The 22427-nt window shown below is 37.9% G+C and overlaps 2 protein-coding genes and 1 pseudogene across 2 annotated transcripts; 1 reads left to right on the top strand and 2 right to left on the bottom strand.

Annotated features, from left to right (window-relative positions):
• Nucleotides 1-1791: 1791 nt before the first annotated feature.
• On the bottom strand, nucleotides 1792-5622 carry LOC126594049 (uncharacterized). Its single transcript, XM_050260249.1, has 4 exons — nucleotides 5251-5622; nucleotides 4615-5164; nucleotides 3364-3479; nucleotides 1792-2505 (listed from the first exon to the last, which is right to left on the bottom strand). The coding sequence occupies exons 1-4, from the start codon at nucleotides 5380-5382 to the stop codon at nucleotides 2080-2082; spliced, it is 1224 nt and encodes a 407-aa protein (XP_050116206.1). The 5' UTR covers nucleotides 5383-5622; the 3' UTR covers nucleotides 1792-2079.
• A 9198-nt stretch (nucleotides 5623-14820) lies between these two features.
• LOC126592303 (pentatricopeptide repeat-containing protein At5g41170, mitochondrial-like) lies at nucleotides 14821-17454 on the top strand (annotated as a pseudogene).
• LOC126594048 (uncharacterized) lies at nucleotides 17432-20539 on the bottom strand. The gene is made up of 7 exons (XM_050260248.1): nucleotides 20324-20539; nucleotides 20137-20214; nucleotides 19399-19505; nucleotides 18952-19029; nucleotides 18549-18650; nucleotides 18167-18248; nucleotides 17432-17778 (listed from the first exon to the last, which is right to left on the bottom strand). Exons 1-7 carry the CDS (start codon nucleotides 20472-20474, stop codon nucleotides 17648-17650), a joined length of 729 nt encoding a protein of 242 aa, XP_050116205.1. The 5' UTR covers nucleotides 20475-20539; the 3' UTR covers nucleotides 17432-17647.
• Between the last annotated feature and the right edge of the window lie 1888 nt (nucleotides 20540-22427).

Raw genomic sequence — 22427 nt, 5'->3', positions numbered from 1 at the left:
CCAAGACTAAGAAAAAGAAACCCCACCTTGGAGATGGATGCATTTTTGGAGGAGAAAGTTGTCGCATTTGCTTCTTTACTTTTGTCTGGTGTTTTAATGAACGAGGAACCAAACGAAATGAGTGATAGAACCCACCACGCTTCCGCTAACGACCTAAATACATGAGTGAATCAAAAACTAATGGTCAAGTGATAAATGATGGATTATAAGGCTTCCTTAAAACTAAAAGCTAGAGGTCTCAGGTTTGAAACCCACTGTTGGTGTGGAAGCCAGACTTGTGGCCAAGGGAGGCTGAAATGCCTCTGTAAGTATTTCCGGGCCCTGGAATGAGTGAATAACCGTAGCTTGTCACCAGTTACCTCCCTTTTGAAAAAACTAAATAAATAAAAAAAATGCGTGAGTGAGAGTGTGAGACTATGTTCCAAGTTCGACACTCCTGTCGGGGCAAACAGGGCACAATACTAAGCCACTATGCAAAATCATCATACCTAAGGGTAGTGTATTTTGTTCATGTCCCAACTCCAAGTAGTTTAATCCCTGTTAGGTTTTTTTTAGGGAAATTTTGAAAAATCAACACTTTACGACTCATGATCTTCTTTTTTAAAGATATAGAAATATAGTCACTCGTTGCCATCACCAACAGCTCTCGAGCCATCTCGAGACCCCTTGAGCACTACTCAATCTCAAATCCCCCTCCAGTATCGAGCCCTTGAGTGACTTAATTATAATTGTTTTACTTTCAAACTTTCCCGTTCAAATAGCGAGTGCTTTCTAGATATCACTTTTCACTTTATGCGCACCTTCTTTTATACGTATGAGGTTAAAAATAATGTGTAAAAGTCACTTTCATTTCCGAAAGAAACTTACCTACATTCGAAAATGCGTTGTGGCAGTGCACCTGTGCATGGATGACAAGCTGCAGTGAAAGGAAAGTATGTAACGTACAAGTAGAAAAATACAAAATTCTTCGGTGTTCCAGAGTATCGGATACTCCGGGTAAGTTTGGAGATCAGATAGGGACGTGAGTGATGTGATATCAACTTCATGGGGACCTGCTAACAATAAAGGGAAAGTACATAGTACCACATCTAAAATCTGTATTCTCTTCTTTGGTATATTTTCAATTATTGCGATTGAGTGACAGCCGCAAAACCAATTTGCCTTTTGTTTCTCCAGTTGGGTCCCCCCAGCTATCTACTTGGACACGGAAACCAAATGCAAAGACAAAGGCATTTGATAAGAGTTGGGATTTTGGAACTACCTACCTACCTACCTGCTCTTTTGATGCGTCAATACTACGCTGCTCAGCAGTTCCTGTTTTTTGTTGTGTCAATATCACGCTGCTTAGCAGGTTTCACGTTTTTAGTCGTTTTTGCGGCTATAATTCTCCATATCCACTTGGGAAATGGTGACTTCTCTATTAAAAATCATTTTATCGGGCTCTTTTGTTTATTTCAGCGGATGATCTGAATTTGCTACTTCGCGTGGTTATGGAGAGCGTGGAGTTGGACCACAAAGCGCTTTCCATACAACTTGTTTTTACTTCTCTGTTACTGTTTATATTTTTGCTTCTAGCAATGGGTTCCTGGAGCTTTGTAGGTTTCGTGGCTTAGCTTGCAAGAAATTGCCCGAGCTGTAGTTGGGGAAACCCGGGAAGAATATCGGCCACTGTTAGTGTCTAAATTAGATAACTCGCTATATTAAAAGTATGAAGAAAACCAACTACTAAATTATGTCGACATGAAAGAAATTACCCAAACAATCAACCTCTGCATGTTTTTCTACCCAAACTTATTGCTTGAACTGGTATAGCTGTATTTGCTTATAGAACGAGTCACGTAAACATTTCAAGGTTGCAGTTACAGTAAAAATGAATCACTTATACAGACCTAATTTCTGGGAACTCACTATTACACGAAAACCGCTTGTTTCAACAACGCAGTTTGTCAATAAACGTTTTACATTCTGTATCTCGATCCTAATTTGTTCTGTGCTCATCGGTCTTACCTTCTTCTTCCATTTTCTTCTTTCTTTTGGGCAAACTCTACTCTGGACACCCTTTTGGCTGTTCTAAACTAACTAATCATTCCACCCATCTTTGTTTGCAGCCCTCGATGTAAGGCCATTCACAGAGATGCTTCCCAGACGATCCCCAGGTGTTTTCACCGCATTTTCTCCATCCCAGTCATCATCCCAACCTTCATCCCAACCTTCAGCCGTTTCCACGGCGGTTGCTGGAACAGATTCCGGCAATCCCATTTCAAGTTCCTGATATGGAACTCCACCTCCAGTACGCTCTTTCCCCTTCCTGATCAAGCAGCAAGCCCACGTTCCTCCAAAAGTTAGCACTGCAACAATCAAGAAGTAGGCACCATTGATTGGGGTCGCTATGGTCTTGAGAGAAGGAAACGCCGGAGGGGGAGGATCTATATGAAGCTTACATTCTCCGGTTCCAGTATTTAATGTTATATTGGTGCTTTTACCCGGATCAATTGATATATTGACCTGCAAAAACAAATTAACAAACGGCACAACTTTGTTTTCAGAATAAAAAAAAATAGGCGAATGTAAGCTTCCAACGTAACAGTGACAGAAAAACACAAAGTATAATTTCCATGGTTCATGCATGACACCAAATCATGAACCAGTCAAAAGCAGGTAAGACATTGTAGTAAGGTCATGCATCCAGGAAAGTCTTTTGCATGGTATTATCAATTCAGCTGGTCATCTAAACACAAACAGGGTTCTTTCAATATTAAGTTTCTAAGGAGAACACTGATAATGCAGAATGTATGTCCATCTCATAAACTTTTCCACCTCCCTTCGACATACAGCCATAATTTATACTGTATTCCCGATTCAGCTGGTCTTCAGCCTATGTTTTTGTTTTCGTCTCTCCCTTCCACGCTCCTTTCCTCTTTAAATTTCTTTCATCGAGAAGAAAAACACGTTACCAAATGGGCTCTTATTGATCATGTTTCATTCCCCTTTTTACACATTCAGGCCAATCCAAAAATATATGCTGATCCCACAGAATTACAAAAGACTGCCATTCTTGTGTTTGGAAACCCCACACAAAGAAGAAAAGGTGCAAGACAGGTAATCCAAATGTGAAAACTATGTCATCACATGGCGAATTTCAGATTTTTGCTTTTTTTTAGAAAAGAGAAAGAAAAGCTATATAATCACAACAGAAAAAAAACACTCAACCAGGCAAAACAATAACAAAGTAGCAGAATTAAGACGAGGAATTCTCTTATGTGCATTGACCTTTCACTGTTGGATACAACAGCATTTGTCATCCAATATTGAAGCTTCGATGATTATCCTAAGAACACTGTGGCATAATCCTATGATCTTTACCTTTCTATTTAGGTGTTTCAGAATCTCTAGGACCTTGCTGGCACCATTTGCAGAAAGGGTTGCGTTCAAAGTGCTGTTTCCTACGTTTTGAACCAGAATGGCCACTTCTTTGGACCCTGCAACATGGGAAGATAAAATAAATTTATTGTTTTTCATCTCACTAATAATTATGAGTTCAGATGGTATTGATTGATCTCCACCATCTGATCCACAGCTTTAATAAATAACATACAAAACAGAGTGATGAAGAGTAGATGCAATTTCACATGGCATAAATGAAATTTAACATCTCACTTTACCATGAAAACTTCAAAGAATACCTCTCCATCAGAGAATAGCTTTGTAAAATGTACATAGCTTATGATACATCTTAGACACTGAAATCGGGTCTAATTCTGCCTCTTTATATTCATTAAACTCCGTTAGCCATAATTTTTTCCTTTAAAGTCCAAAAGATTTCAATAAACTGCCCAAATCAAGGCCGACCAAGCAAAAACCAAAAAAAAAAGCAACAATGTAAGCCGGAATTTTGGAAAAAGCATTAAATATTTAGAAATGTCAAAGAAACAGTCTGCAAGATTGTGGTAGATGTGACTACTACATCAAACCAAGTCTGATATGCAACTGACACAGGGGGGCGCCTTTAAGCTTTTTAATATCCAACAGAATCCCCAGATAATTTCAAACTAATCTTACAGAAGTAGTGACCTAGAGCCCAGCGGCATTGATCGATAAATCAAAACTGAAATGTGTTAACATTTACAGATTGATGGTTCAGATATCATGTTTATAAACTTCTTAATTAAGAAGAAATGCCTTACTACCAAGCCTATTGTCATAGAGCAAGCCAAGTTTCTATATAATCGTGATAAAGAACATGTACTGAACGGCAATGCCTTTCCACACAAAAAAATGTGTTACATATAGTACTCACAAGAAATGACTTTCGACCATTTGCAGCTGCATAAATAAGAAGCTTTGATTTTCACACAGTAGACACTACAAACCAACCAATAACTAGTTCTACGTTCTAACAATAGCACAAATGTACTCGACAAGTATTCCTATGTAGTATACTCAAGCAAGCAAAACGATGTCACCAAAATGTTTTCATCTTTGAATTCCATCTCAACATCCTAATTTGTAAAACCATTATAGATAATAATATCCCTTAAACTATACTGCACATTTTCTTGTAAATCAAATAGTGTAGAATGTCAGCGAAATAGTATCAACAGTTATGCACATTACCACTACTGAAGTTCTTAATGCAAGCAACTGCCACATCCTTGACCGCACATGTTTTGATTTTGGTTACCCCAGCGCAGCTCTCCTGCTTCTCCTTCTCCTTCTCCTTCTCCCTTGGATTATCCTTCTCCTTCTCTTTCTCCTTCTCCTTCTCCTTCTCCTTCGGATTATCCTTCTCCTTCTCCTTCTCCTTCTCCTTTGGATTATCCTTCTCCTTCTCCTTAGGATTATCTTTCAACACCTTGTCAGTGTCCTCCTTTGGATTATATTTGACCTTGTCGGTATCCGGCTTCGGATCATCATTCGATGTCTTGGCAGGCTCTGGATGCTTCTTTTCTGTTTCCACATCCTTCCCTTCACCCTTTTTAGTATCATTATTCAAACCCACCTTGGGGCCCTGATCCACTTTCGGTTTCGGAGTCTTCGCGGGTTGCGAAGACTCCACTTTCTCCTTACTCGGGTCATCAACCGGCTTAGTATCCGACCCATTTCCACCAGAACTTGACACCGTAGGAGGCAGCAGCGGACTAGGCACCGGAGAACCCTCCTTGCCCTAAAGTTTTCGAAAACAAGTAAATTTTCGAAGTTTGAACTAAAAAAAAATAGAAATTCAGAATCTGGAGAGGGAAAGAGAGTTACTGGTACTGTCGTATTGTCGTTTTGAGGCTCACCAATCAAAATTCTGTGCTTGGAGAGCGCAGCAGCAGCATCGGAAACATCGGCGACGACGAAGACGATGAAAAACACCGCCAGAAAACCGATTCTATCCATTGAATTCGGAATTCTGTGCTCGTTTTCTGATCGGATTCACGTCCTCCGCGCCAAAACCATAGAAATTAATCCGAACCCCGATCCGGACAATCGCATTTTGGGGATAAAGTTGCAGGATTTATGAATTTGTGTTAGGATTTCACTTTGGGGTTTAGAGATTTGGATTGAAATTTAGGGTTTTAGATTGGGGAAACTGTGATTTGCAGAGACTTAACGCTAGGTGCGGCGCAGAAGTCAGCCTCTTCGCAGACGAAAAGAGCTCCAATTGGACCATTTTTTTGACACGTGGCAAACTGCCAAGTGTGCCACCTTTGATACGATGTTGACGTGGTAAAAGGGATCCTCATAATTCTTTGCGGGCAGTATGAGAGCTTTCGGATTCCCGCAAATTTTCTGCGCACGGCTCCAGGAACGCGTTACTAACATACAACGTTGTAATAAACGGGAACCACGCGGTTTGGTTACATCAAAGCTCCAGAGAGGGTTGAGACAGGGAGATCCATTTTTACCCTTTTTGTTTGTCTTAGGCCAAGACCTAAATGTAGTTCTTTTCAGAATTAGAGCAATTCCAGCGTGGGAGCCATCCCCCAGGCTATTCACTATTCAATCCACCCATTGAACAATAATTGCTCTTAATGAACAGTAACCAGTGGCGAAGCCAGGAATAGTCGGAAGGATGGGTGGAATTTAAAACCGTAAAAGGTCCTAAAAAATTGTAGACAATCAAATCCTTTTAGATAGTAGACAATATTAATGTCGTTCATAATTAAGGTTAAGGGTTCTAAAAGACGCTAGGTCTAGGCGAGCGGCGAACTGAAGCCTAGCGCCTAGACAGATTTGAGTAAATTTATTTATATATCATCTAACGCCTAGGCGCAAACCTAGACGTATTTGAGTAAATTTATTATGTATATATCATATACATAAGTGTCTTACACCTTAAAAAATTATACTTGTATTGAAGCTTCTATTTTATATTTAATTAAGCTTATTATTTAACATATAACATTCAAAATTATCAAAATTTTTATTTTAATAATTTAGTGAATATGATAGTATGAGAAAAGTACACTTCTTACAATGAGTTACTATTTTTTATAAAACTCTAAACTCTAGATTAATAAAAGGAGAAATTAGTTCTCATCCTTCTTTTTTGCTATTTCATTGATTAAAACTCCAAACTCTAGATTATTTCAATAATAATTTTTTTTATTTCTTGTCACATCCCGGCCTGGGGCGGACCATTTTCCGGGCCCGCTCCACCACCATAGCACGATATTGTCCGCTTTGGGCCCCGACCACGCCCTCACGGTTTCGTTTCTGGGAACTCACGAGCAACTTCCCAGTGGGTCACCCATCATGGGATTGCTCTCGCGCGCTACTCGCTTAACTTCGGAGTTCCGATGGAACCCGAAGCCAGTGAGCTCCCAAAAGGCCTCGTGCTAGGTAGGGATGTGAATATACATTTAAGGATCACTCCCCTGGACGACGTGGGATGTTACAATCCACCCCCCTTAGGGGCCCGACGTCCTCGTCGGCACACCACGGCCAGGGTTAGGCTCTGATACCAATTTTCACATCCCCGCCCGGGACGGACCACTTCCCGAGCCCACTCCACCACCGTAGCACGATATTGTCCGCTTTGGGCCCCGACCACGCCCTCACGGTTTTGTTTCTGGGAACTCACGAGCAACTTCTCAGTGGGTCACCCATCATGGGATTGCTCTCGCACGCTACTCGCTTAACTTCGGGTCACCCAAAAGGCCTCGTGTTAGGTAGGGATGTGAATATACATTTAAGGATCACTCCCCTGGGCGATGTGGGATGTTACATTTCTAAATATATTCATTTATTGTTAAAAATGTTACAATTAATATATTTATATTTATGACTAAATTTTTATCATATATTTTTAGTTTTAGTTTATACCCATTTTTAATTTGTAATTCTTTTTTTTTAACTTGTACCAATTTTCTTTTCAGTTTTAATTTGTATCCATATATTAATTTCTTTTTGTGCCCATATTTTTTAAAGTTTATTTGTATTTGTACCCATATATTTTTTTTATTTGTACTTTTTATTTTGCTTTACCCATGCTAATTATATGTACCCATTCATGTAAAGCTTTTTAATCTTAAAATGTACTCATTCTTAAATATACTAATTTGTTATATGTAAAATGTACCCTTTTTTTAATATAAAATCTATTCAATTTTTTTTCTAATCCATTTTTAAACTTATATGGGTACATTCTTTTTTCTTTGATTTTAAAATGTATCTATGTCAAGTTTAATCGAAGAAATTTACTAATGTTATTAATCCCACAAATTATGTTTATTTATTTATTTAAAATCTCATTTATATAAACAACTAAATTTTCTAATTTTTAATTTAAAAAATATAGTAACGTATATAGAAATAAATTATCACATTAATTTCAGGGACCTCGATCAAAAATTAAAAACCAACAAGGTTTCAATCAAAGAATATTTATAACTAAGGACCGCATCCAAAGTCTCCTTTAATCAAATTAATGCTCTGAAATCTTTTGTTAATATTTAAAAAATAATTATAAAAAAATAAGAAAACAATCAGAAGTGGCTTGTAGCTGTATTTTCATTGGTAGCCACAACAAAAATGAAACTGTGCGTTTCAACTTAAATAGCTGGCCCCCTTCTTCTTCCTCGTGAATCATTTGAATCGCCGCTTCTGCAACGCAACTCCGGCTCGCACCGGAAATGCCCATATTTCGTCTTATTTCTTCGCTATAGGCCAATAGTACTTGGGATTTTTTTTTTAAATGAAGGCCTACGCACACCGGATGATGTACAGCAGCAGAGGAACCACCGGGCGTTTGCAAGTTTTCTGACTAACTAGAGGGACGGCTACTCGCTTCTGGGCTTCTTTTCCGACGAAAAAATGGGCGACCGCCACTCCTTGCTCCTTTGTAGCTTCGCCCATGACAGTAACTGCCTTTCGCATCTTCACCATTGCATTTGAATAGCCTTGACAATAAGTAATAAAATATTAGTATTTTTTTTATTTATAATTAATATTATATTATTTACTTTGTATAAATTAATATTATATTATTATTTATATTAATACTATAATTAATATTATATCTCTCGGGCATCTCATCGTCCCATCTCCACACTCCACAAAATCCGACCCAATGCAGACGATAACGAAGCCAACGACCTGCTGTAGCTGCGGTCCCTGTCGTTGTCGTCGTCGACATGGGACGACGACGACGAGGTTGCATTCGAGGCGTGGGAGAAGATCCTAAACTTCGACGACGCTGTCGACGATGAGTCCACGGCGGTCCCACCTTTTTCGTGGAAGAAGTTGTGGTTGTTCACCAGACCAAGTTTCCTGATGAGCATAGCGTTCCAGGATCTAGGCAATTTAGAAGCGGATCTCCAATCGTTGCAGAGGAGATGATGGTTGACGTCGCCCAGACGTTAGCCTTGCATCACATGACCTTCGGGCTCTTGGGCTGGCAATCGCTATCGGGCCTGGCCTGTCCCTTGGGTTCGCATACGCTGGACCTCATCCCCCAGCCTATTCGGCCCTGTTCCACAGCCTGTCCTTTGAGCAGGAGCACCTGTTGGAGCTGCTCTTATAACCCTGAGTGTCATGTTATACTCAAATATCATTTCCAACCGAAAATGCTAAATATAGCTTTCTTAATATTTTATTAATTTTAAGTTTATACTTTAAATTTAGGGAGTTTTAATAAAACCACATTTAACGAAAAACCACATTTTACCTTTCCCTGACACTATTCACCATATCTTTAAAAAGGACTTTTCATTAAAATGGAAGACTTTTCATTAGTTTTTCTTTAAATTTATTGGTTAATTTAGTTATATTAATGTTGGATATTTTCAAATCTAGCAATTGAATTTGAATCAATTATTGCAATTGAGGAACAAGATCTCAAAAAATGGGCTGAGAAGGGTACCATATTTAGCCATTCTGATGTCCTTTTGGCCAAATAGTGATCTAGTGGGCTTCATAAAATATTTTTGAGAATGTACATCACAATCTTCTTCATCGAATTCATGGATGGGAAGAACAACGTTTTTTTTTTAGGGGGGGGGAGAAGTATTACTAAAAGCTGTGGCAATGGCTCTTCCGAACTATGTCATGTCTTGCTTCTTTAAACTACCTATCAAATATATGCAATGAGTTTGGACAGCTTAATGGCTAAATTTTGGTGGGGAAGGAAGGAAGGAAGTAGGATTCTTTTCCCTCTTGTTTCCCCTTCTATTTGAATGGTCACGGTTAAATCACGTCAACATCTTATATTAATTTTTTTATAGAAAGAGAAAGACTAAATAGAGAATGTGAGAGGAGATGATGGAAGGAGATGAAGAGAGGAGGAGAGAAAATCTTAATCCGGAAGGAAGAGAGGGGGCAGTTTGTGCTGGGTCTCGTGGAAAAAATGAAAACAAAAAAGAGTGGGGGTTTAGGTTTTCGGGAATTAAAGTGCTTCAATCTTGCTAGCGAAAGTGGGGGGACGTTGATAGGTACGGTGTGGGCAGCGAGGTACAATGCTGGATGGTTTCAAATGGGAGGACGACGTGCGGATTGATGGCAGTCGAGCCTCGGCATGGAAGTTGAAGCTGTATGAGATGCTTTATGTGCTCTGAAGCCCTCAAGCATCTAGGTTCCCGAAGAATCAAGAAAGTGTTCTTCGTTCTTCGTTCATCGTTCTTCCAATATCAAGCCCTAACGGCCCTTTGGATCAACAATTATCCACCAATTCAAGATCAAGCCCCGACGGCCTTTGAAGAAAGTGTTCATTCGTTCATCATCCCGCTGATCCTAAGATCAAGCCCTAACGGCCCTTTGGATCAGCAAACGTCGACAAAGCCATACATCTAAACTGTTCTTCAAGATCAAGCCCAAAAGCCCCTTGAAGATCCGTTCATCACTGTTCTTCAAGATCAAGCCCAAAAGCCCTCGAAGATCCGTTCATCACCGTTATTCAAGATCAAGCCTTAACGACCCTTGAAGAAACACTCATCCTCAACATCAAGCCCCAACGACTCCTTGAAGATCCGCTCAAATCCACCTTCAAAGATCAAGCCCACCGCCCCTTGAAGAAACTTCCAACAGTTCATCCAAGATCAAGCCTCGACGGCCCTTGGATCAACGAAACATCCACAAATCAACACCTTACGGAGATCGAATCAGAGGATCAAAATTGAGAGAGATTGGAACCCAAAACCATCAAATACAAATATTTGTTTGCCAACGTCGTTCTTGTCTCTTTCGTTTCAGGAATTTTCCATGTTTACAGTCATCTTTCAGATTAATGTCTAGGCATTTGAAAATTATGAAATGACTCCTAAACCTGCTGAGGTGTCTACCTATACCTCTTAGGCACCCACCTAACCCGCTCAAACCCGCCTAGGCACCCACTTAAGTTGTCACTCACTTAAATGAACACATATTATATGTTTGTTCCCTATATGTTTTCATTATATTCCAATACTTTATAATATACATATCATTCTATTTTGTAGTTTATGATGAAATATATATATACATATATATATATATATATATATATATATATATTCAGTATAAACAAACACTCATTTACAAGAAATATAAAAGCTTTACTTAAATCTGCTTAATCTGCCTAACTGCCTAGGCATTAGTCCCCAGCCCGCGCGCCCGACTAGTGCCTGGGGACTAAGAGTAATTCCACCGGGAAAAAAATGTCTCAGCCCTCAGTCCAAAAAACAAGCTGGCCCTCAGTCCATTTGCTCCAGCCCGTGGAGTTGCCTGGCACCCAGCCCATGCCAGGCAACAGCCCAGCACGTTTTGGACTGACCAAGAAGCTGGCCTGTTTCTCAGGCGCGTGCAACACAAGCGCGCAAGGCGCAAGTGGGTTTCAGGCTTTCCTGAAAATGTGTCAGCCCACTTGGGCTCAGCGACATGGCGTTATGATAGCCGTTGGATTTCCAAAGGCTAGTTTTTCTAGACCGTTGGATTTCCAACAGTAAAAAAATTTAAAATTTACTTTTAAACTGGACCGTCCGATCAAAGATCAACGGTCCAGATTAATTAACTTAATTAAAATTTATTAAAAAATACAAAAAAATTATTAAAAAATACAGAAAATTTAAAAAAAATTATTTTTTTCTTTCTATAGTTTATCTGATGAGTTTATGTAATTTTATTTTAGTGTGTTTTTTTTAAGTTTATTTGATGAGTATGTAATTTTATTTAAGTGTGTTTTTTTTAAGTTTATTTGAAATTTTATCCAAAATTGGTTAAAAATCATATCCGAAATAAACTTAAAAAAAAAAAACACACCAAATAAATGCGCTGGGTGCCAGTGCATTTTTTTAGGGATGGAGATGCTTTGGTCTGTTACTGTTCACTGGGGTCTATTACTGTTCACTTGAGTGGATAAATGCGCTGGGTGCTGGCACAAAGTCCTTAGGGGTGGACTTGCTCTAATGCCTAGCGTCTTTTAGAACCTTATTTTTAAACTTTTATTCAATATTCTTGCTAAGAATGTAAACATTGCTATTTGAATTGATTAATAAAATCTATTGTTTTGAAAAGAAAAGAGATGTAGTAACATTAAGAAAAACGAAAACTATGATATGAATGATTATGGGGCTTTTTGTATGGAATCGTACGGGCCTAGCCTTTAGGGCATTGGTTGGACCGTGGAAAAACTGGGCATCCCAAAAGAGGTCCATACTAGATTTGCAAAATTGTTTGAAAAACTTGGGCATAGGTTTTGGATTTACCAGATATAAGTAGTGAGCTTGATACTAAATTATAACTGACATGTTATAAATACATTGTTGGTTATAGCTAAGGGACGTCTGCTTCATAATTGAATTATTGAAATACATAAATTTTTGTGTAGGATGTTGGTTTTTTTTTAGGGAGACTTTGGATGCGATTTCTAACTACTAATGTTCTTTGACTGAAACCTTGGTGGTTTTCAGTTTTTTATCAAAGTCTCTGACATTAATGTAATAATGTATTTCTATTTAGATTATTATATTTTTAAATTAAAAACAGAAATTTGTGGTTGTTTTATATTAATGAGATTTTAAATTAAAATTCATAATGTATGGGATTAAAAATATTAAAGAATAAATTATACTCTCTAATATAATGTGTGTGTGTGTGTGTATATATGTATAAACATGGGTACATTCATCAAAACTAACCAAAAAATTATTGTACCAAAACATGAGTACATTTTTCAGAAACACAAAAAAAAAAAAATTGTTAGGCTTAATAACATTATTAAATTTCTTCCATTAAACTTGACATGGATATATTCTTTAATCAATAAAATAGAAAGTATCCATATAAGTTCAATAAAAGGATTAGAAAGAAAAAAATGAATGAATTTTATATAAAAATGGGTACATTTTATATTAAAAATAGTACATTTTACATATAAGAAATTGGTGTATTTAAGAATGGGTACATCTAAGATTAAAAATTTGAAAATCATTTTATAAAAAATTAATGGGTACAAACTTATCCTTTTTTATATATTTTTTATTTTGTAAGTGTTTTGAATTGAAAATTAATAAGGAGTTTAATAAGGGTGTGAGTATTAAAATCCTAAATCAATTACTAATTTTTATTTTAAAAATTTATATAATTGACATATAAATTAATTAATACATTAATGTTAGGGAATTTGATTAAAATCTAAAAACTAATAAGATCTCAGTCAATGAACATTAGTAACTAGGGACTGGATACTAATTTTTCCTTTGTTTACAAAGAAAGAACGCACATCAATATTTTTGAAATGCAAGAATAGCATGTTTGTACATTTTTTTGGTGATCATAAGCACATTACCGAAAACTATCGACATTTGCTCTTTATTAAAGTACGAACATCTGCTTCATCGTCGGACCATATTGAAATAAGAAGTGATTGTTGCACACTAATTTTGTATGCATTCTTGTTTATTTTACCCTTCGAACTAAATAAATAAATAATATATTAAGAGACATAAATAAGTAGGACTGTTCAAAGAAGAAAAGAAGTGTGTATATAAGTATCTATCTTGACTAGAAAGATTAATAAAACAGAAAAGACATAAAGAAAAAAACCAAAAACCAGAAAAAGCAATTGCAAATGAATCTTGATTACTTTTGTGCTGCATAAGCCTTCAACAGTGAAAAGAGTTTAGCTTTGATAAGTATGGAGTAAAAACACATCTTAAATTGTAATTGATCATGGTACATGATTTTTCTGCAATAGACAAGTGTATAGGACGAATTCGTGTTTCAACCGCTAGATTATGACTCCGGACTAGGATTCTCTCTCTTCCTCTTTTTATTTCGTTCTATCTTATCTTCTCACACTTTCTATTTTGTTTTTCTCTTTTTATAAAAAATTAATATAAGATATTGACGTGACTTAACCATGACTGTTTAAATAGGAGGGGAGGGAAGAGAAGGAAAAAAAAAAGAGGGAGAAAATCCTTCTCCTCAAAATTCAGTAGTATAATGCACTGGTGCACTGTAGAACTTTTGTCTAGTGCAATACTTACCGTACAAGTTCCCTAGATTAATGTGGTACATATTAATGGAAATGGATCCACTTCGGATTCATTTCAACCAAATTCATCTAGTTCGTGATCTGGGCTGTTGGATTTTGATCCAACGATTATAGTTATTATAACTTTTAAAGAAATTTTCTATTTGTAGTCATTGAATTAAATTTCAACAACCCGAATACCAAACTAGGTAGATTTGGTAGAAGGGGATCATGAGAGGATCCTTTCCCATATTAATGTTCTCTACATTTACCTCTCTTTTGCTTTTGTTTTTGTTTTTGTTTTTGTTTTTTTTTTTGGAAACTTTACCTTTCTTTTGTTTGGAGCACTTATATTTGGACAGCCGCAACCAACTGCATAAAATTTGAGCCTTTTCAGATTCCATGTTGGTGATATTCCTTGCTTCGTTGCACACTTCAAATGAATCCGAGTCCTTATTTTTTGGCTTTTTATTTAAAATGATATCTGGGATTATCATAATTCTTTACTTTAGTCTTTGAGCTTTAAACTCAATAGAAGTGATCAATGAGATTGTTCACGGTCAATAATTTAGATCATTTTGTGAAAAATCTCTGTTAAACTGAATGAACTATTAGTTCAAGTGGAGGGACAACTATTAGTTGATTTAACAAAAATACCCTTAATTTATCGAAAAATTTTCACATAATGATCAAAATGATTGACGATGGACAATAGCAAGGACAACTTATACTGATTTTAAATCTCAAATATCAAAGTGACGAATTATGACAATTTTATAGACCATTTTAGTTATAAAAAAAACTTTAATTTTTTACACATAAAAAAAGAAAGTAAACCATACTATTTAGTACACTCTCACTGCCACTGCCCCAATCAATGTGCAAAAATGGAGGAGGCAAAGAAGGCAATAAAGGAAGTAGTTGAAGCAAAAAATCAAGTGCAAATGTGGAAGTTTGGGGACGACAAGAGCTCTCTGCTCGACCAATTCGAGAGGCTCTCCGTAGACTTACAACTCAACCAGGCAATGCTGCGTCGGAGTCTCTCCGAGCCGATGTACATTCGGTCTGAGTTTCCTCTTTTACTCACTCAAGGTCCACCAGAACCGTCGCGACCACCACCACCACCACCACCATCACCGCCACATTTGGTTGCGAAGAAGAGACGTGGCTCGGGGTTTAACAAGGTTCTGAAGAAGATGATCAAACCCATTCTGAGAAGAATGAGTGGCAAAAAGAAGGACTTCCCAATCCCAGATGCCAAAGACCCCAGGTTTTGGAAGACATTTAGTAGATCTGTACGCCTTTGAAAGTTGCAACATTTGAGAATTAGTAACTCTATATATTGTCTGAACTTCCAACATTTGTATTAACTTTTGGGGTTTCATTCCATGTTTTTAATTCCTCTTGTAAGTGCCAGTTCTATGCACATTTTTACATGATATACATACATGAAATGTTGCAAACTTCTACTCATTGGTGGGGATTCAAACGCTAATCACAACGGAATGTGACTATAGCATAATCTCGATTCTTAAGTAATTCACAAACTCTAAAGAAAAAACCAAAACATATGACAATTCGTAAGTAATTTGAATACTAATGTAAGAAAGTAACTTTCTCGATATAGATTAGTTTCTTTCGTACCATGTTCTGCATTAATAAACGATAAAATTCTTATGTCCACCTAGAGAACCACGTCATTCGTATATTCACTCACACAACTACACTGTTCGAAGAAATTATAACGAAAGAGTCACTTTCACCAACTCTCGAAGTGTACTTCATTCAGTGTGAGCGTATGAATGACATGGTTATCCAAATGGGGACAATTTTCTCCACAAACGACATGGTATTTGATATCGTTTTTTCCCAATTCTAATCAAAATTAGCAATTTTCCCCAAAATTAGATATTTTTTACGTTGTTCCAATGTTAGCTCAGAAAGAACTCCAGAGAATTATCCATGGACCTCTCTATGATGCCTTCTTCATTCCCAACCCCTGCACAGTTTTCCACTGTCCACCTCCACCTCCACCTCCACCTCCATCTCCATTCTCCAGAACCCAATACAGCGGTAAGCTGCTTTTCCTCGCAGCACCTTCATCCTCAGCTACAAATCCCACTACAACCCACCAGAAACCCTCAAAAGATTACATCTTACAGTCCGAATTCGAAAACCCAAATCTGGGGTTTGACGACACAGCCAGCAGATTGCAGGTGCAGAATTTCATTGACGGAATCAAAGCTCTGCCCTTAAAAAAAAAGGAGTGAAATTCTTGGTGTTTTAGAAAAGATGGTTGTTTTCAAACCGTATCTGAATTCAACTCTCTGCTGATGGCTTTAGTCATAGCAGAAGAACCTGACATTGCATTGAGCTTGTTTGATGAAATTTCATCAGCTCATTGGTTGGTGCCAGATTCTGTGACGTTTTCCTTCCTGTTAAGGTGTTACTGCGGTGAATACGATCTGGATGGGGCTAGAGGGGGTTTAATCCACATGGTGGAAAATGGGTTCTACCCAGATCCTGCAACTTTTACTGTCCTGGTGAATTCGTTGTGCAAGAGGGGTAAATTGCGAGGGCTATGGAGGTTTTGGAGGTGGTGGGTAGGGTTGGATTGAAGCCAACAATTCAGATTTACAATTGCTTGCTGAAGGGGTTATGCTATGTGGGAAGAGTTGAGGTTGCATATGATATACTGATGAGGATAAAAAAAAAAATGAAGTAAAACCTGATATTTACACTTTCAGTGCTGTTATGGATGGATTTTGCAAAGTGGGTCGATCGGATGAGGTGATGGAATTGCTCGACGAGGCGATGGAGATCGGATTGATTCCGGATGTGGTGAGCTTCAATGCTCTGTTTCATGGGTACTGCAAGGAAGGGAGGCCAATGGAGGGGCTCAATGTGTCGAAGAAGATGAAGGAGATGAACTGCATTCCAGATTGTATCACTTACAGCAGTTTGCTGCATGGATTGTTGAAATGGCGGAAAATTCGGAATGCGATTAGGGTTTATGAGGAGATGGTGGAAAATGGTTTTGAAGTGGAGGAGAGATTGATGAACAATCTCGTTAGAGGGTTGTGTAGGAGATCATGGAAGGAAAAAAACATCCTGGAAGATGCACACCAATTGTTTAAGAGAATGAGGAGCGGGCATTCGGGTATCGATGCGAGTACCTATGGCCTCATGATCCAGAGTCTTTGTATGGGAAAGAAGGTGGATGAAGCTCTGGTCAGTTTGCAGGGGATGGTTCGAACAGGGTATTCGCCGTGGATTGTCACCTTTAACAATGTGATTCAAGGCCTGTGTGTTGAGGGAAAGGTATTCGACGCATTGTTAGTTTTGAGCATCATGTATGAAGGTGGTAGAGCAACCAGTAGAGTATCGCACAACCCTGTAATTCATGAGTTAAATCGACGAGGGACTTTCCTCGGCGCTTGTAGCGTTTACAGCGCTGCGTTGAAGAGAGGTGTAATTCCTAATAAAATACCTAAACAATGAGAAAATTTTGCTCTTGCCCATTTCTTTCTTCAAATAAGCCAATCAATTACAGCAGGAGTTTGAAGGGTTTACAAAACCTGCCACTAACTTGATGTACGGACATAACATTTCTAGGCTCTATCATCAAATGCAGTAAAGTCTCTGCATAGTAAACAAAAATACAATACAAAAATTTTCCGGCCAAAGCTGTCAAATCTCTGAGGCATAAATTTACTAATTTTTCTCAGCTCGGGTCATGTATTGCCCGGTTCTGGTATCCACCAGTATTTCATCACCTACATTAACGAACAGCGGGACAAAGACAACAGCATCGGTCTCAAGAGTTGCAGGCTTTGTTCCACCTCCTGCGCAGAGTTAATGTAGAAGATATGTGAATTTATGAAGCGGAAAACGGAAATGGACCTTCAAAAACGTAAATGAGTGGCCCCTTCTTTGATTGCTGGTAATGAAAAACTGCAAACACAATATGGATATTCCACAAAAAGGAGATATTCCTTTCTCCAAACTTTTAGTCTGAGAGAAGGTGCAATAGCGAGTTCTAAGTATTTCTAAAACCCGATAAATCAATTAGGCAAATAATCTACTCGGCCTAACCCTGTAACCGCATTTTTGTCCGGTGACATTTTACCAGCCTTCATGTCCCTAAACAAGACATGGACTGATGGGTATTTACACCAATTGCATGCTAAATTTGGTCCTTTGGAATTTGCAAGAGGAAATAAATTGCATTACCTTGAGCTGTGTCACCTTTAAGTCCGGGATCAACATCAACCACCTTCAGCTGCACTGTGATGGGGATATCAACGTCGATAAGCTGCAAGCACACAAAAAAAGTGCAGACTGCTTTTCAAAGACCACAATTATGATACAAACAATCACGATTCGGCTCAGCATGAATATAAGTTGTATAATCACAAACTATACATCAATGAATTTAAATACATTGCTTGAGACTGCTGCTCAAAGTTCATTAGGTAGTGCCCAAGAGCTGCATCTCGGAAAAAAATAACTGTCTTGGCACAATCTATCTAGTGCATAATGAACTTTGTGGAAAAAACTGGAAATTTAATAGCTTGAAAGGCAATGGATTGCTAAAAGAGAATAAGGAAAGTACTTTATCATTCCAAAGAAGCAAATTGCAGTCCATGCCCTCTTTCAGCCACTTTGTTTTGTCCCCAATACTTGATTCATTTACACGAGTTTCTTCGTAGGTAGTCTGAGACAAGTGAACGAAAAAAAATGTTTAAGATAGAAAAATAAAGATATTTATGAATATTGTGTAAAGATAATAGAATCAGCTAGCTTCCTTGATAACAGGAATAGATGCTATGGGTCTTAAACACTAAAGTGAGGAGCATTGTTTTGTCCCAAATACTCGATTTGTAAGGACTCCACAATAGTCATCATGCACTCTTCCTTCCCTTTTTCTATCATTTGGTTAGAGTGCATGACGACTGTTTTGGAGTGCCAATAACGGCTCTTTAATTTTGTAAATTAGAAACTCTGACAAAGAATACCAGGTCCATGAAGACAAACTGGGGACCGTCTTTGTATACGAATTGCTTTGTTTCCTTGTATATATTTGCCTCATTAATCTGCAAAAACAATCAAACATGGGAATGTATATATGTCATTGTATAGACATCTACCATACTCACTTTTACGCGCTCCATGCTTGAAATGAAAACTTTCTTTCTTTAACAACAAAATGATATCAAATATAACCTGAAAGTTGAACAATGTCATATGTTTGAAGACAACTAAACTTAAGTATGCCACGCGATCAGTTAAGATGAATATACAAACTTGGTTCTGAGATTAAATTGCTTGCAAAAAATACAAAAATAGACCATGTCAAACGCTACATATTAAGCTGACTTTATTATACGTGTTAGCAAAAAAATACTATATTAAACTTCAAATACATTTGAACACAGAAATAATGATTGATCAATAAACATTACCGTGCTGCCAGCTCGAAATGTTTTCTCAACAGTGTTTCCTGATACATAATTGCGCATTTTGGTCCTTACAAATGCGGCCCCTTTCCCAGGTTTCACGTGAAGAAACTCTACATAAGGCAACAGGCAGCAAACCAGTAAGCTTCAACTGAAAAATGAATCATGGAAATAGTTGTTTCCCTGAAGATAAGAAAAACCTCCTCATTAGGAATATTAGACAGACAAAAACAGACACCGCAGTTATAGAGGCAAATGGCAATTGAGTACACCTATATTCAACCGGAACTTCACAAGCAACTCTTGACGTACCAATATCCCCCTACCCGAAGCAAAAGACATGATTCGAAAGCATGACGCAGAGAAAGAAAAAGGTTTTCATATCAGCTTAGCATCATGGTATTCAAAACGCTTTCGATTTTTCCCTATTTCGCATACCCATCATAAAACCATGAGAAACCAACATGTACATTGTGATCCTCATAAACCAACTAAAAGATACAAGCTCCCTAAAGTATGTCTATCGTAAAATTTACCCAAAAACAAACACAAATGCCATGAGATTAGTACTAAAATTGGTAATTATCAAACAAAAAGAAACATAATAAAATTGAATTACAGCCTTAAAACTCAATATGTTAACATACCCAATAAGAACAAAGTCCAAAATTTTCGACTTTAAGTCTTTAACTAAAAAAATTCAAAAAAAAAAAAAGTATTAGAAGAGGAAGATAATATAATTACCTATAACTCGCCAAGGAGCCCCATCAACTTCAATGTTGGAACCCACTTTTATATCGTTGCTGGAAAAAGCCATTATCCCTGAAATTTTCACAATTCAAGCATCATTTCACTGACCCAGAACCAAAATTACATGAATTTAACTCAGCAAAAAGTAAAATCGAAGAGTAAGAGAGTAAAAGGAGTTTACTGGGAAATCCGAGACGCAGGGGGGTTCGGGAAGAACTCCGCATGGCAAGAAAGAACGGCTTGGACGAGAACGAAAGCGACGAAAGCTGCGACGGACGGCTGAGGATGGAGGAGGCGGAGGAGACGTTGAAGGAGGTAGCCATTCCCGCCATGGCTGTGGATTGTTTGAGAAGCAAAGGTGTGTGATTTTCTCTGTAAATTGCGCCGGAAATTTAGATAAGGCCTACGGTATCGGAGTCATTTGCTTCGAGCCTTGCGTTGGGCTTGGGCCTGGACTCCTCCACTTCTCTCACTTTCGGTGGTCCATAAAAGGCCCATTGGGCCTCAAATATTTTTGGATTTTGGCATGAGTGATTTCAAATAATTAAGAGACAGATTCGAACTCAGATGGTCTTATATTGTGAGGAAGACGGAAAAGACTTGTAGCTCAGATATTTTACAGCATATACCTTTACACTCGAGGTCATAAATTTTTTCTTCCCTCTCCGTTACCGCTTTTATAAAGAGAATTGAAGAAAAGAAATACCACAAGACTATAACTTTGTTTGCAGTTGTAATCGGACATTTAACATCTCATCGAAGTTTCTCTCCAACACATCCCTAACTCCTAATACACATTCCTTCTTGGCATTCAACGTAAGAAATACGTACAAGGCTAGCTCGACTAAACTGAATTTTCTAGCTCAGCTCAATTCAAGTTAGTCTATTTTATTAGCTTAGTTGGTTATAAACGTTTCATCTACTAATTGTAATATGCATGTACCACAATCCTATTACAACCCATATACAGCGTTTGAGGTGGAGAAAACCATATCTTATTTGAGTTGTTACGTCCTCCATCTGTAAAATATTCAATGATAACCTCACTCAACTAATTCATATTAATTGTCGTCGTTGTTGTTGATTAGTCTCCTGATTAACATGTTAATCATTCATGGTTTCAATCATTAGCCAATATAATTAGTCAACACCGTCCCACTCGTTTTTCTTAGTCTAAAAACCGACATCCCTTACACGTGCTGCATGTTCGGTTCACGGGCGTGACTCCTCGGTCCACAGCGCGTGCGTTGTCCTTTCCCTATCAGCACTTTGGTAGGGCCCACATATCCGGTTCACATACCGTCACCACCTACTATTATGGCGTCATAAATACAAAATCAAGTCAACGGCGGCTATTCGCTTAATCATTCCATCGCGAAACTCCACAGGGTTTGATGGTGCGGAGACTCTGAAAACTAAAGGACGCAAAGCCACTGGCCTAAAAGTATTATTTTTCATTTGTAAATAAGAAGTTTTAAATTCGATTATCGTTAAAAGCGAATTTGAATTACATTATTGTTAATTTATTGTGAGGCTAAGCTCATCTTCCTCCCCTTTAATATAAAAAAGATCGTTTGTTCAAAAAAAAAAAAAACTGATCCAAACTTGAGGCAACACACAATCTAGGCCATCAAACAAATGAATAGAAATACCGTTAAATTGTAGTAAAAGTGGTCATAGTTAGTTTTTTATTGCATTTTCTGGTACTACTAATTTTTTATTGCATTTTCTGGTACTACTTCTGCTGCCGTTTGTATAATAGATAAGAGAAATGCTAAGGAGATTATTTTAAAAATTGGACTCTATGGATTTCTGTCAACTCATGTTTTTGACACATGTTTTATAATGTTGGCACATAATTAACGTTAAACTGTGAAGTAGTAGAGTTCATAAAGAATAACTTGGTTACGTCTTCGTTTATTTTGGCAATATTTTTGTCACATCCCGACCTAGGGTCCACCATATTCCGGGCTCGACTCTGCCTTAGCACGATATTGTCCGCTTTAGGCCACAACCATGCCCTCATGGTTTTGTTTCTGAGAACTCACACTAGAACTTCCTAGTGGGTCACCCATCTTGGGATTGCTCTCGCTGCGATCTCGCTTAACTTCGAAGTTCCTACGAAACCCAAAGTCAGTGAGCTCCCAAAAGGCCCCATGCTATATGGAGGTGAGTATGTACATTTAAGGAATAGAGGATTCACTCCCCTGGGAGATGTGGGATTTAACAATCCACCCCCTTTAAAGGCTTGATGTCCTAGTCGACACATTTCAGGTCAGGGATTG

Source organism: Malus sylvestris, chromosome 12 (assembly GCF_916048215.2).
Source record: "Malus sylvestris chromosome 12, drMalSylv7.2, whole genome shotgun sequence".
NCBI classification, from domain to species: Eukaryota; Viridiplantae; Streptophyta; class Magnoliopsida; order Rosales; family Rosaceae; genus Malus; species Malus sylvestris.
This window is presented reverse-complemented; position numbering and strand designations above follow the sequence as displayed.

Coding starts and splice junctions, on each gene's coding strand:
- LOC126594049 (XM_050260249.1), bottom strand. CDS start 5,382: ATGGATAGAATCGGTTTTCTGGCGGTGTTTTTCATCGTCTTCGTCGTC. Junction 5,165..5,250: donor ACGACAATACGACAGTACCA/GTAACTCTCTTT, acceptor CGAAAACTTTAG/GGCAAGGAGGGTTCTCCGGT. Junction 2,506..3,363: donor TGAAACACCTAAATAGAAAG/GTAAAGATCATA, acceptor TTGTTTTTGCAG/GTCAATATATCAATTGATCC.
- LOC126594048 (XM_050260248.1), bottom strand. CDS start 20,474: ATGGCGGGAATGGCTACCTCCTTCAACGTCTCCTCCGCCTCCTCCATC. Junction 20,215..20,323: donor CCTGCGTCTCGGATTTCCCA/GTAAACTCCTTT, acceptor TGAAAATTTCAG/GGATAATGGCTTTTTCCAGC. Junction 18,249..18,548: donor TGCTTCTTTGGAATGATAAA/GTACTTTCCTTA, acceptor GTGTGCTTGCAG/CTTATCGACGTTGATATCCC.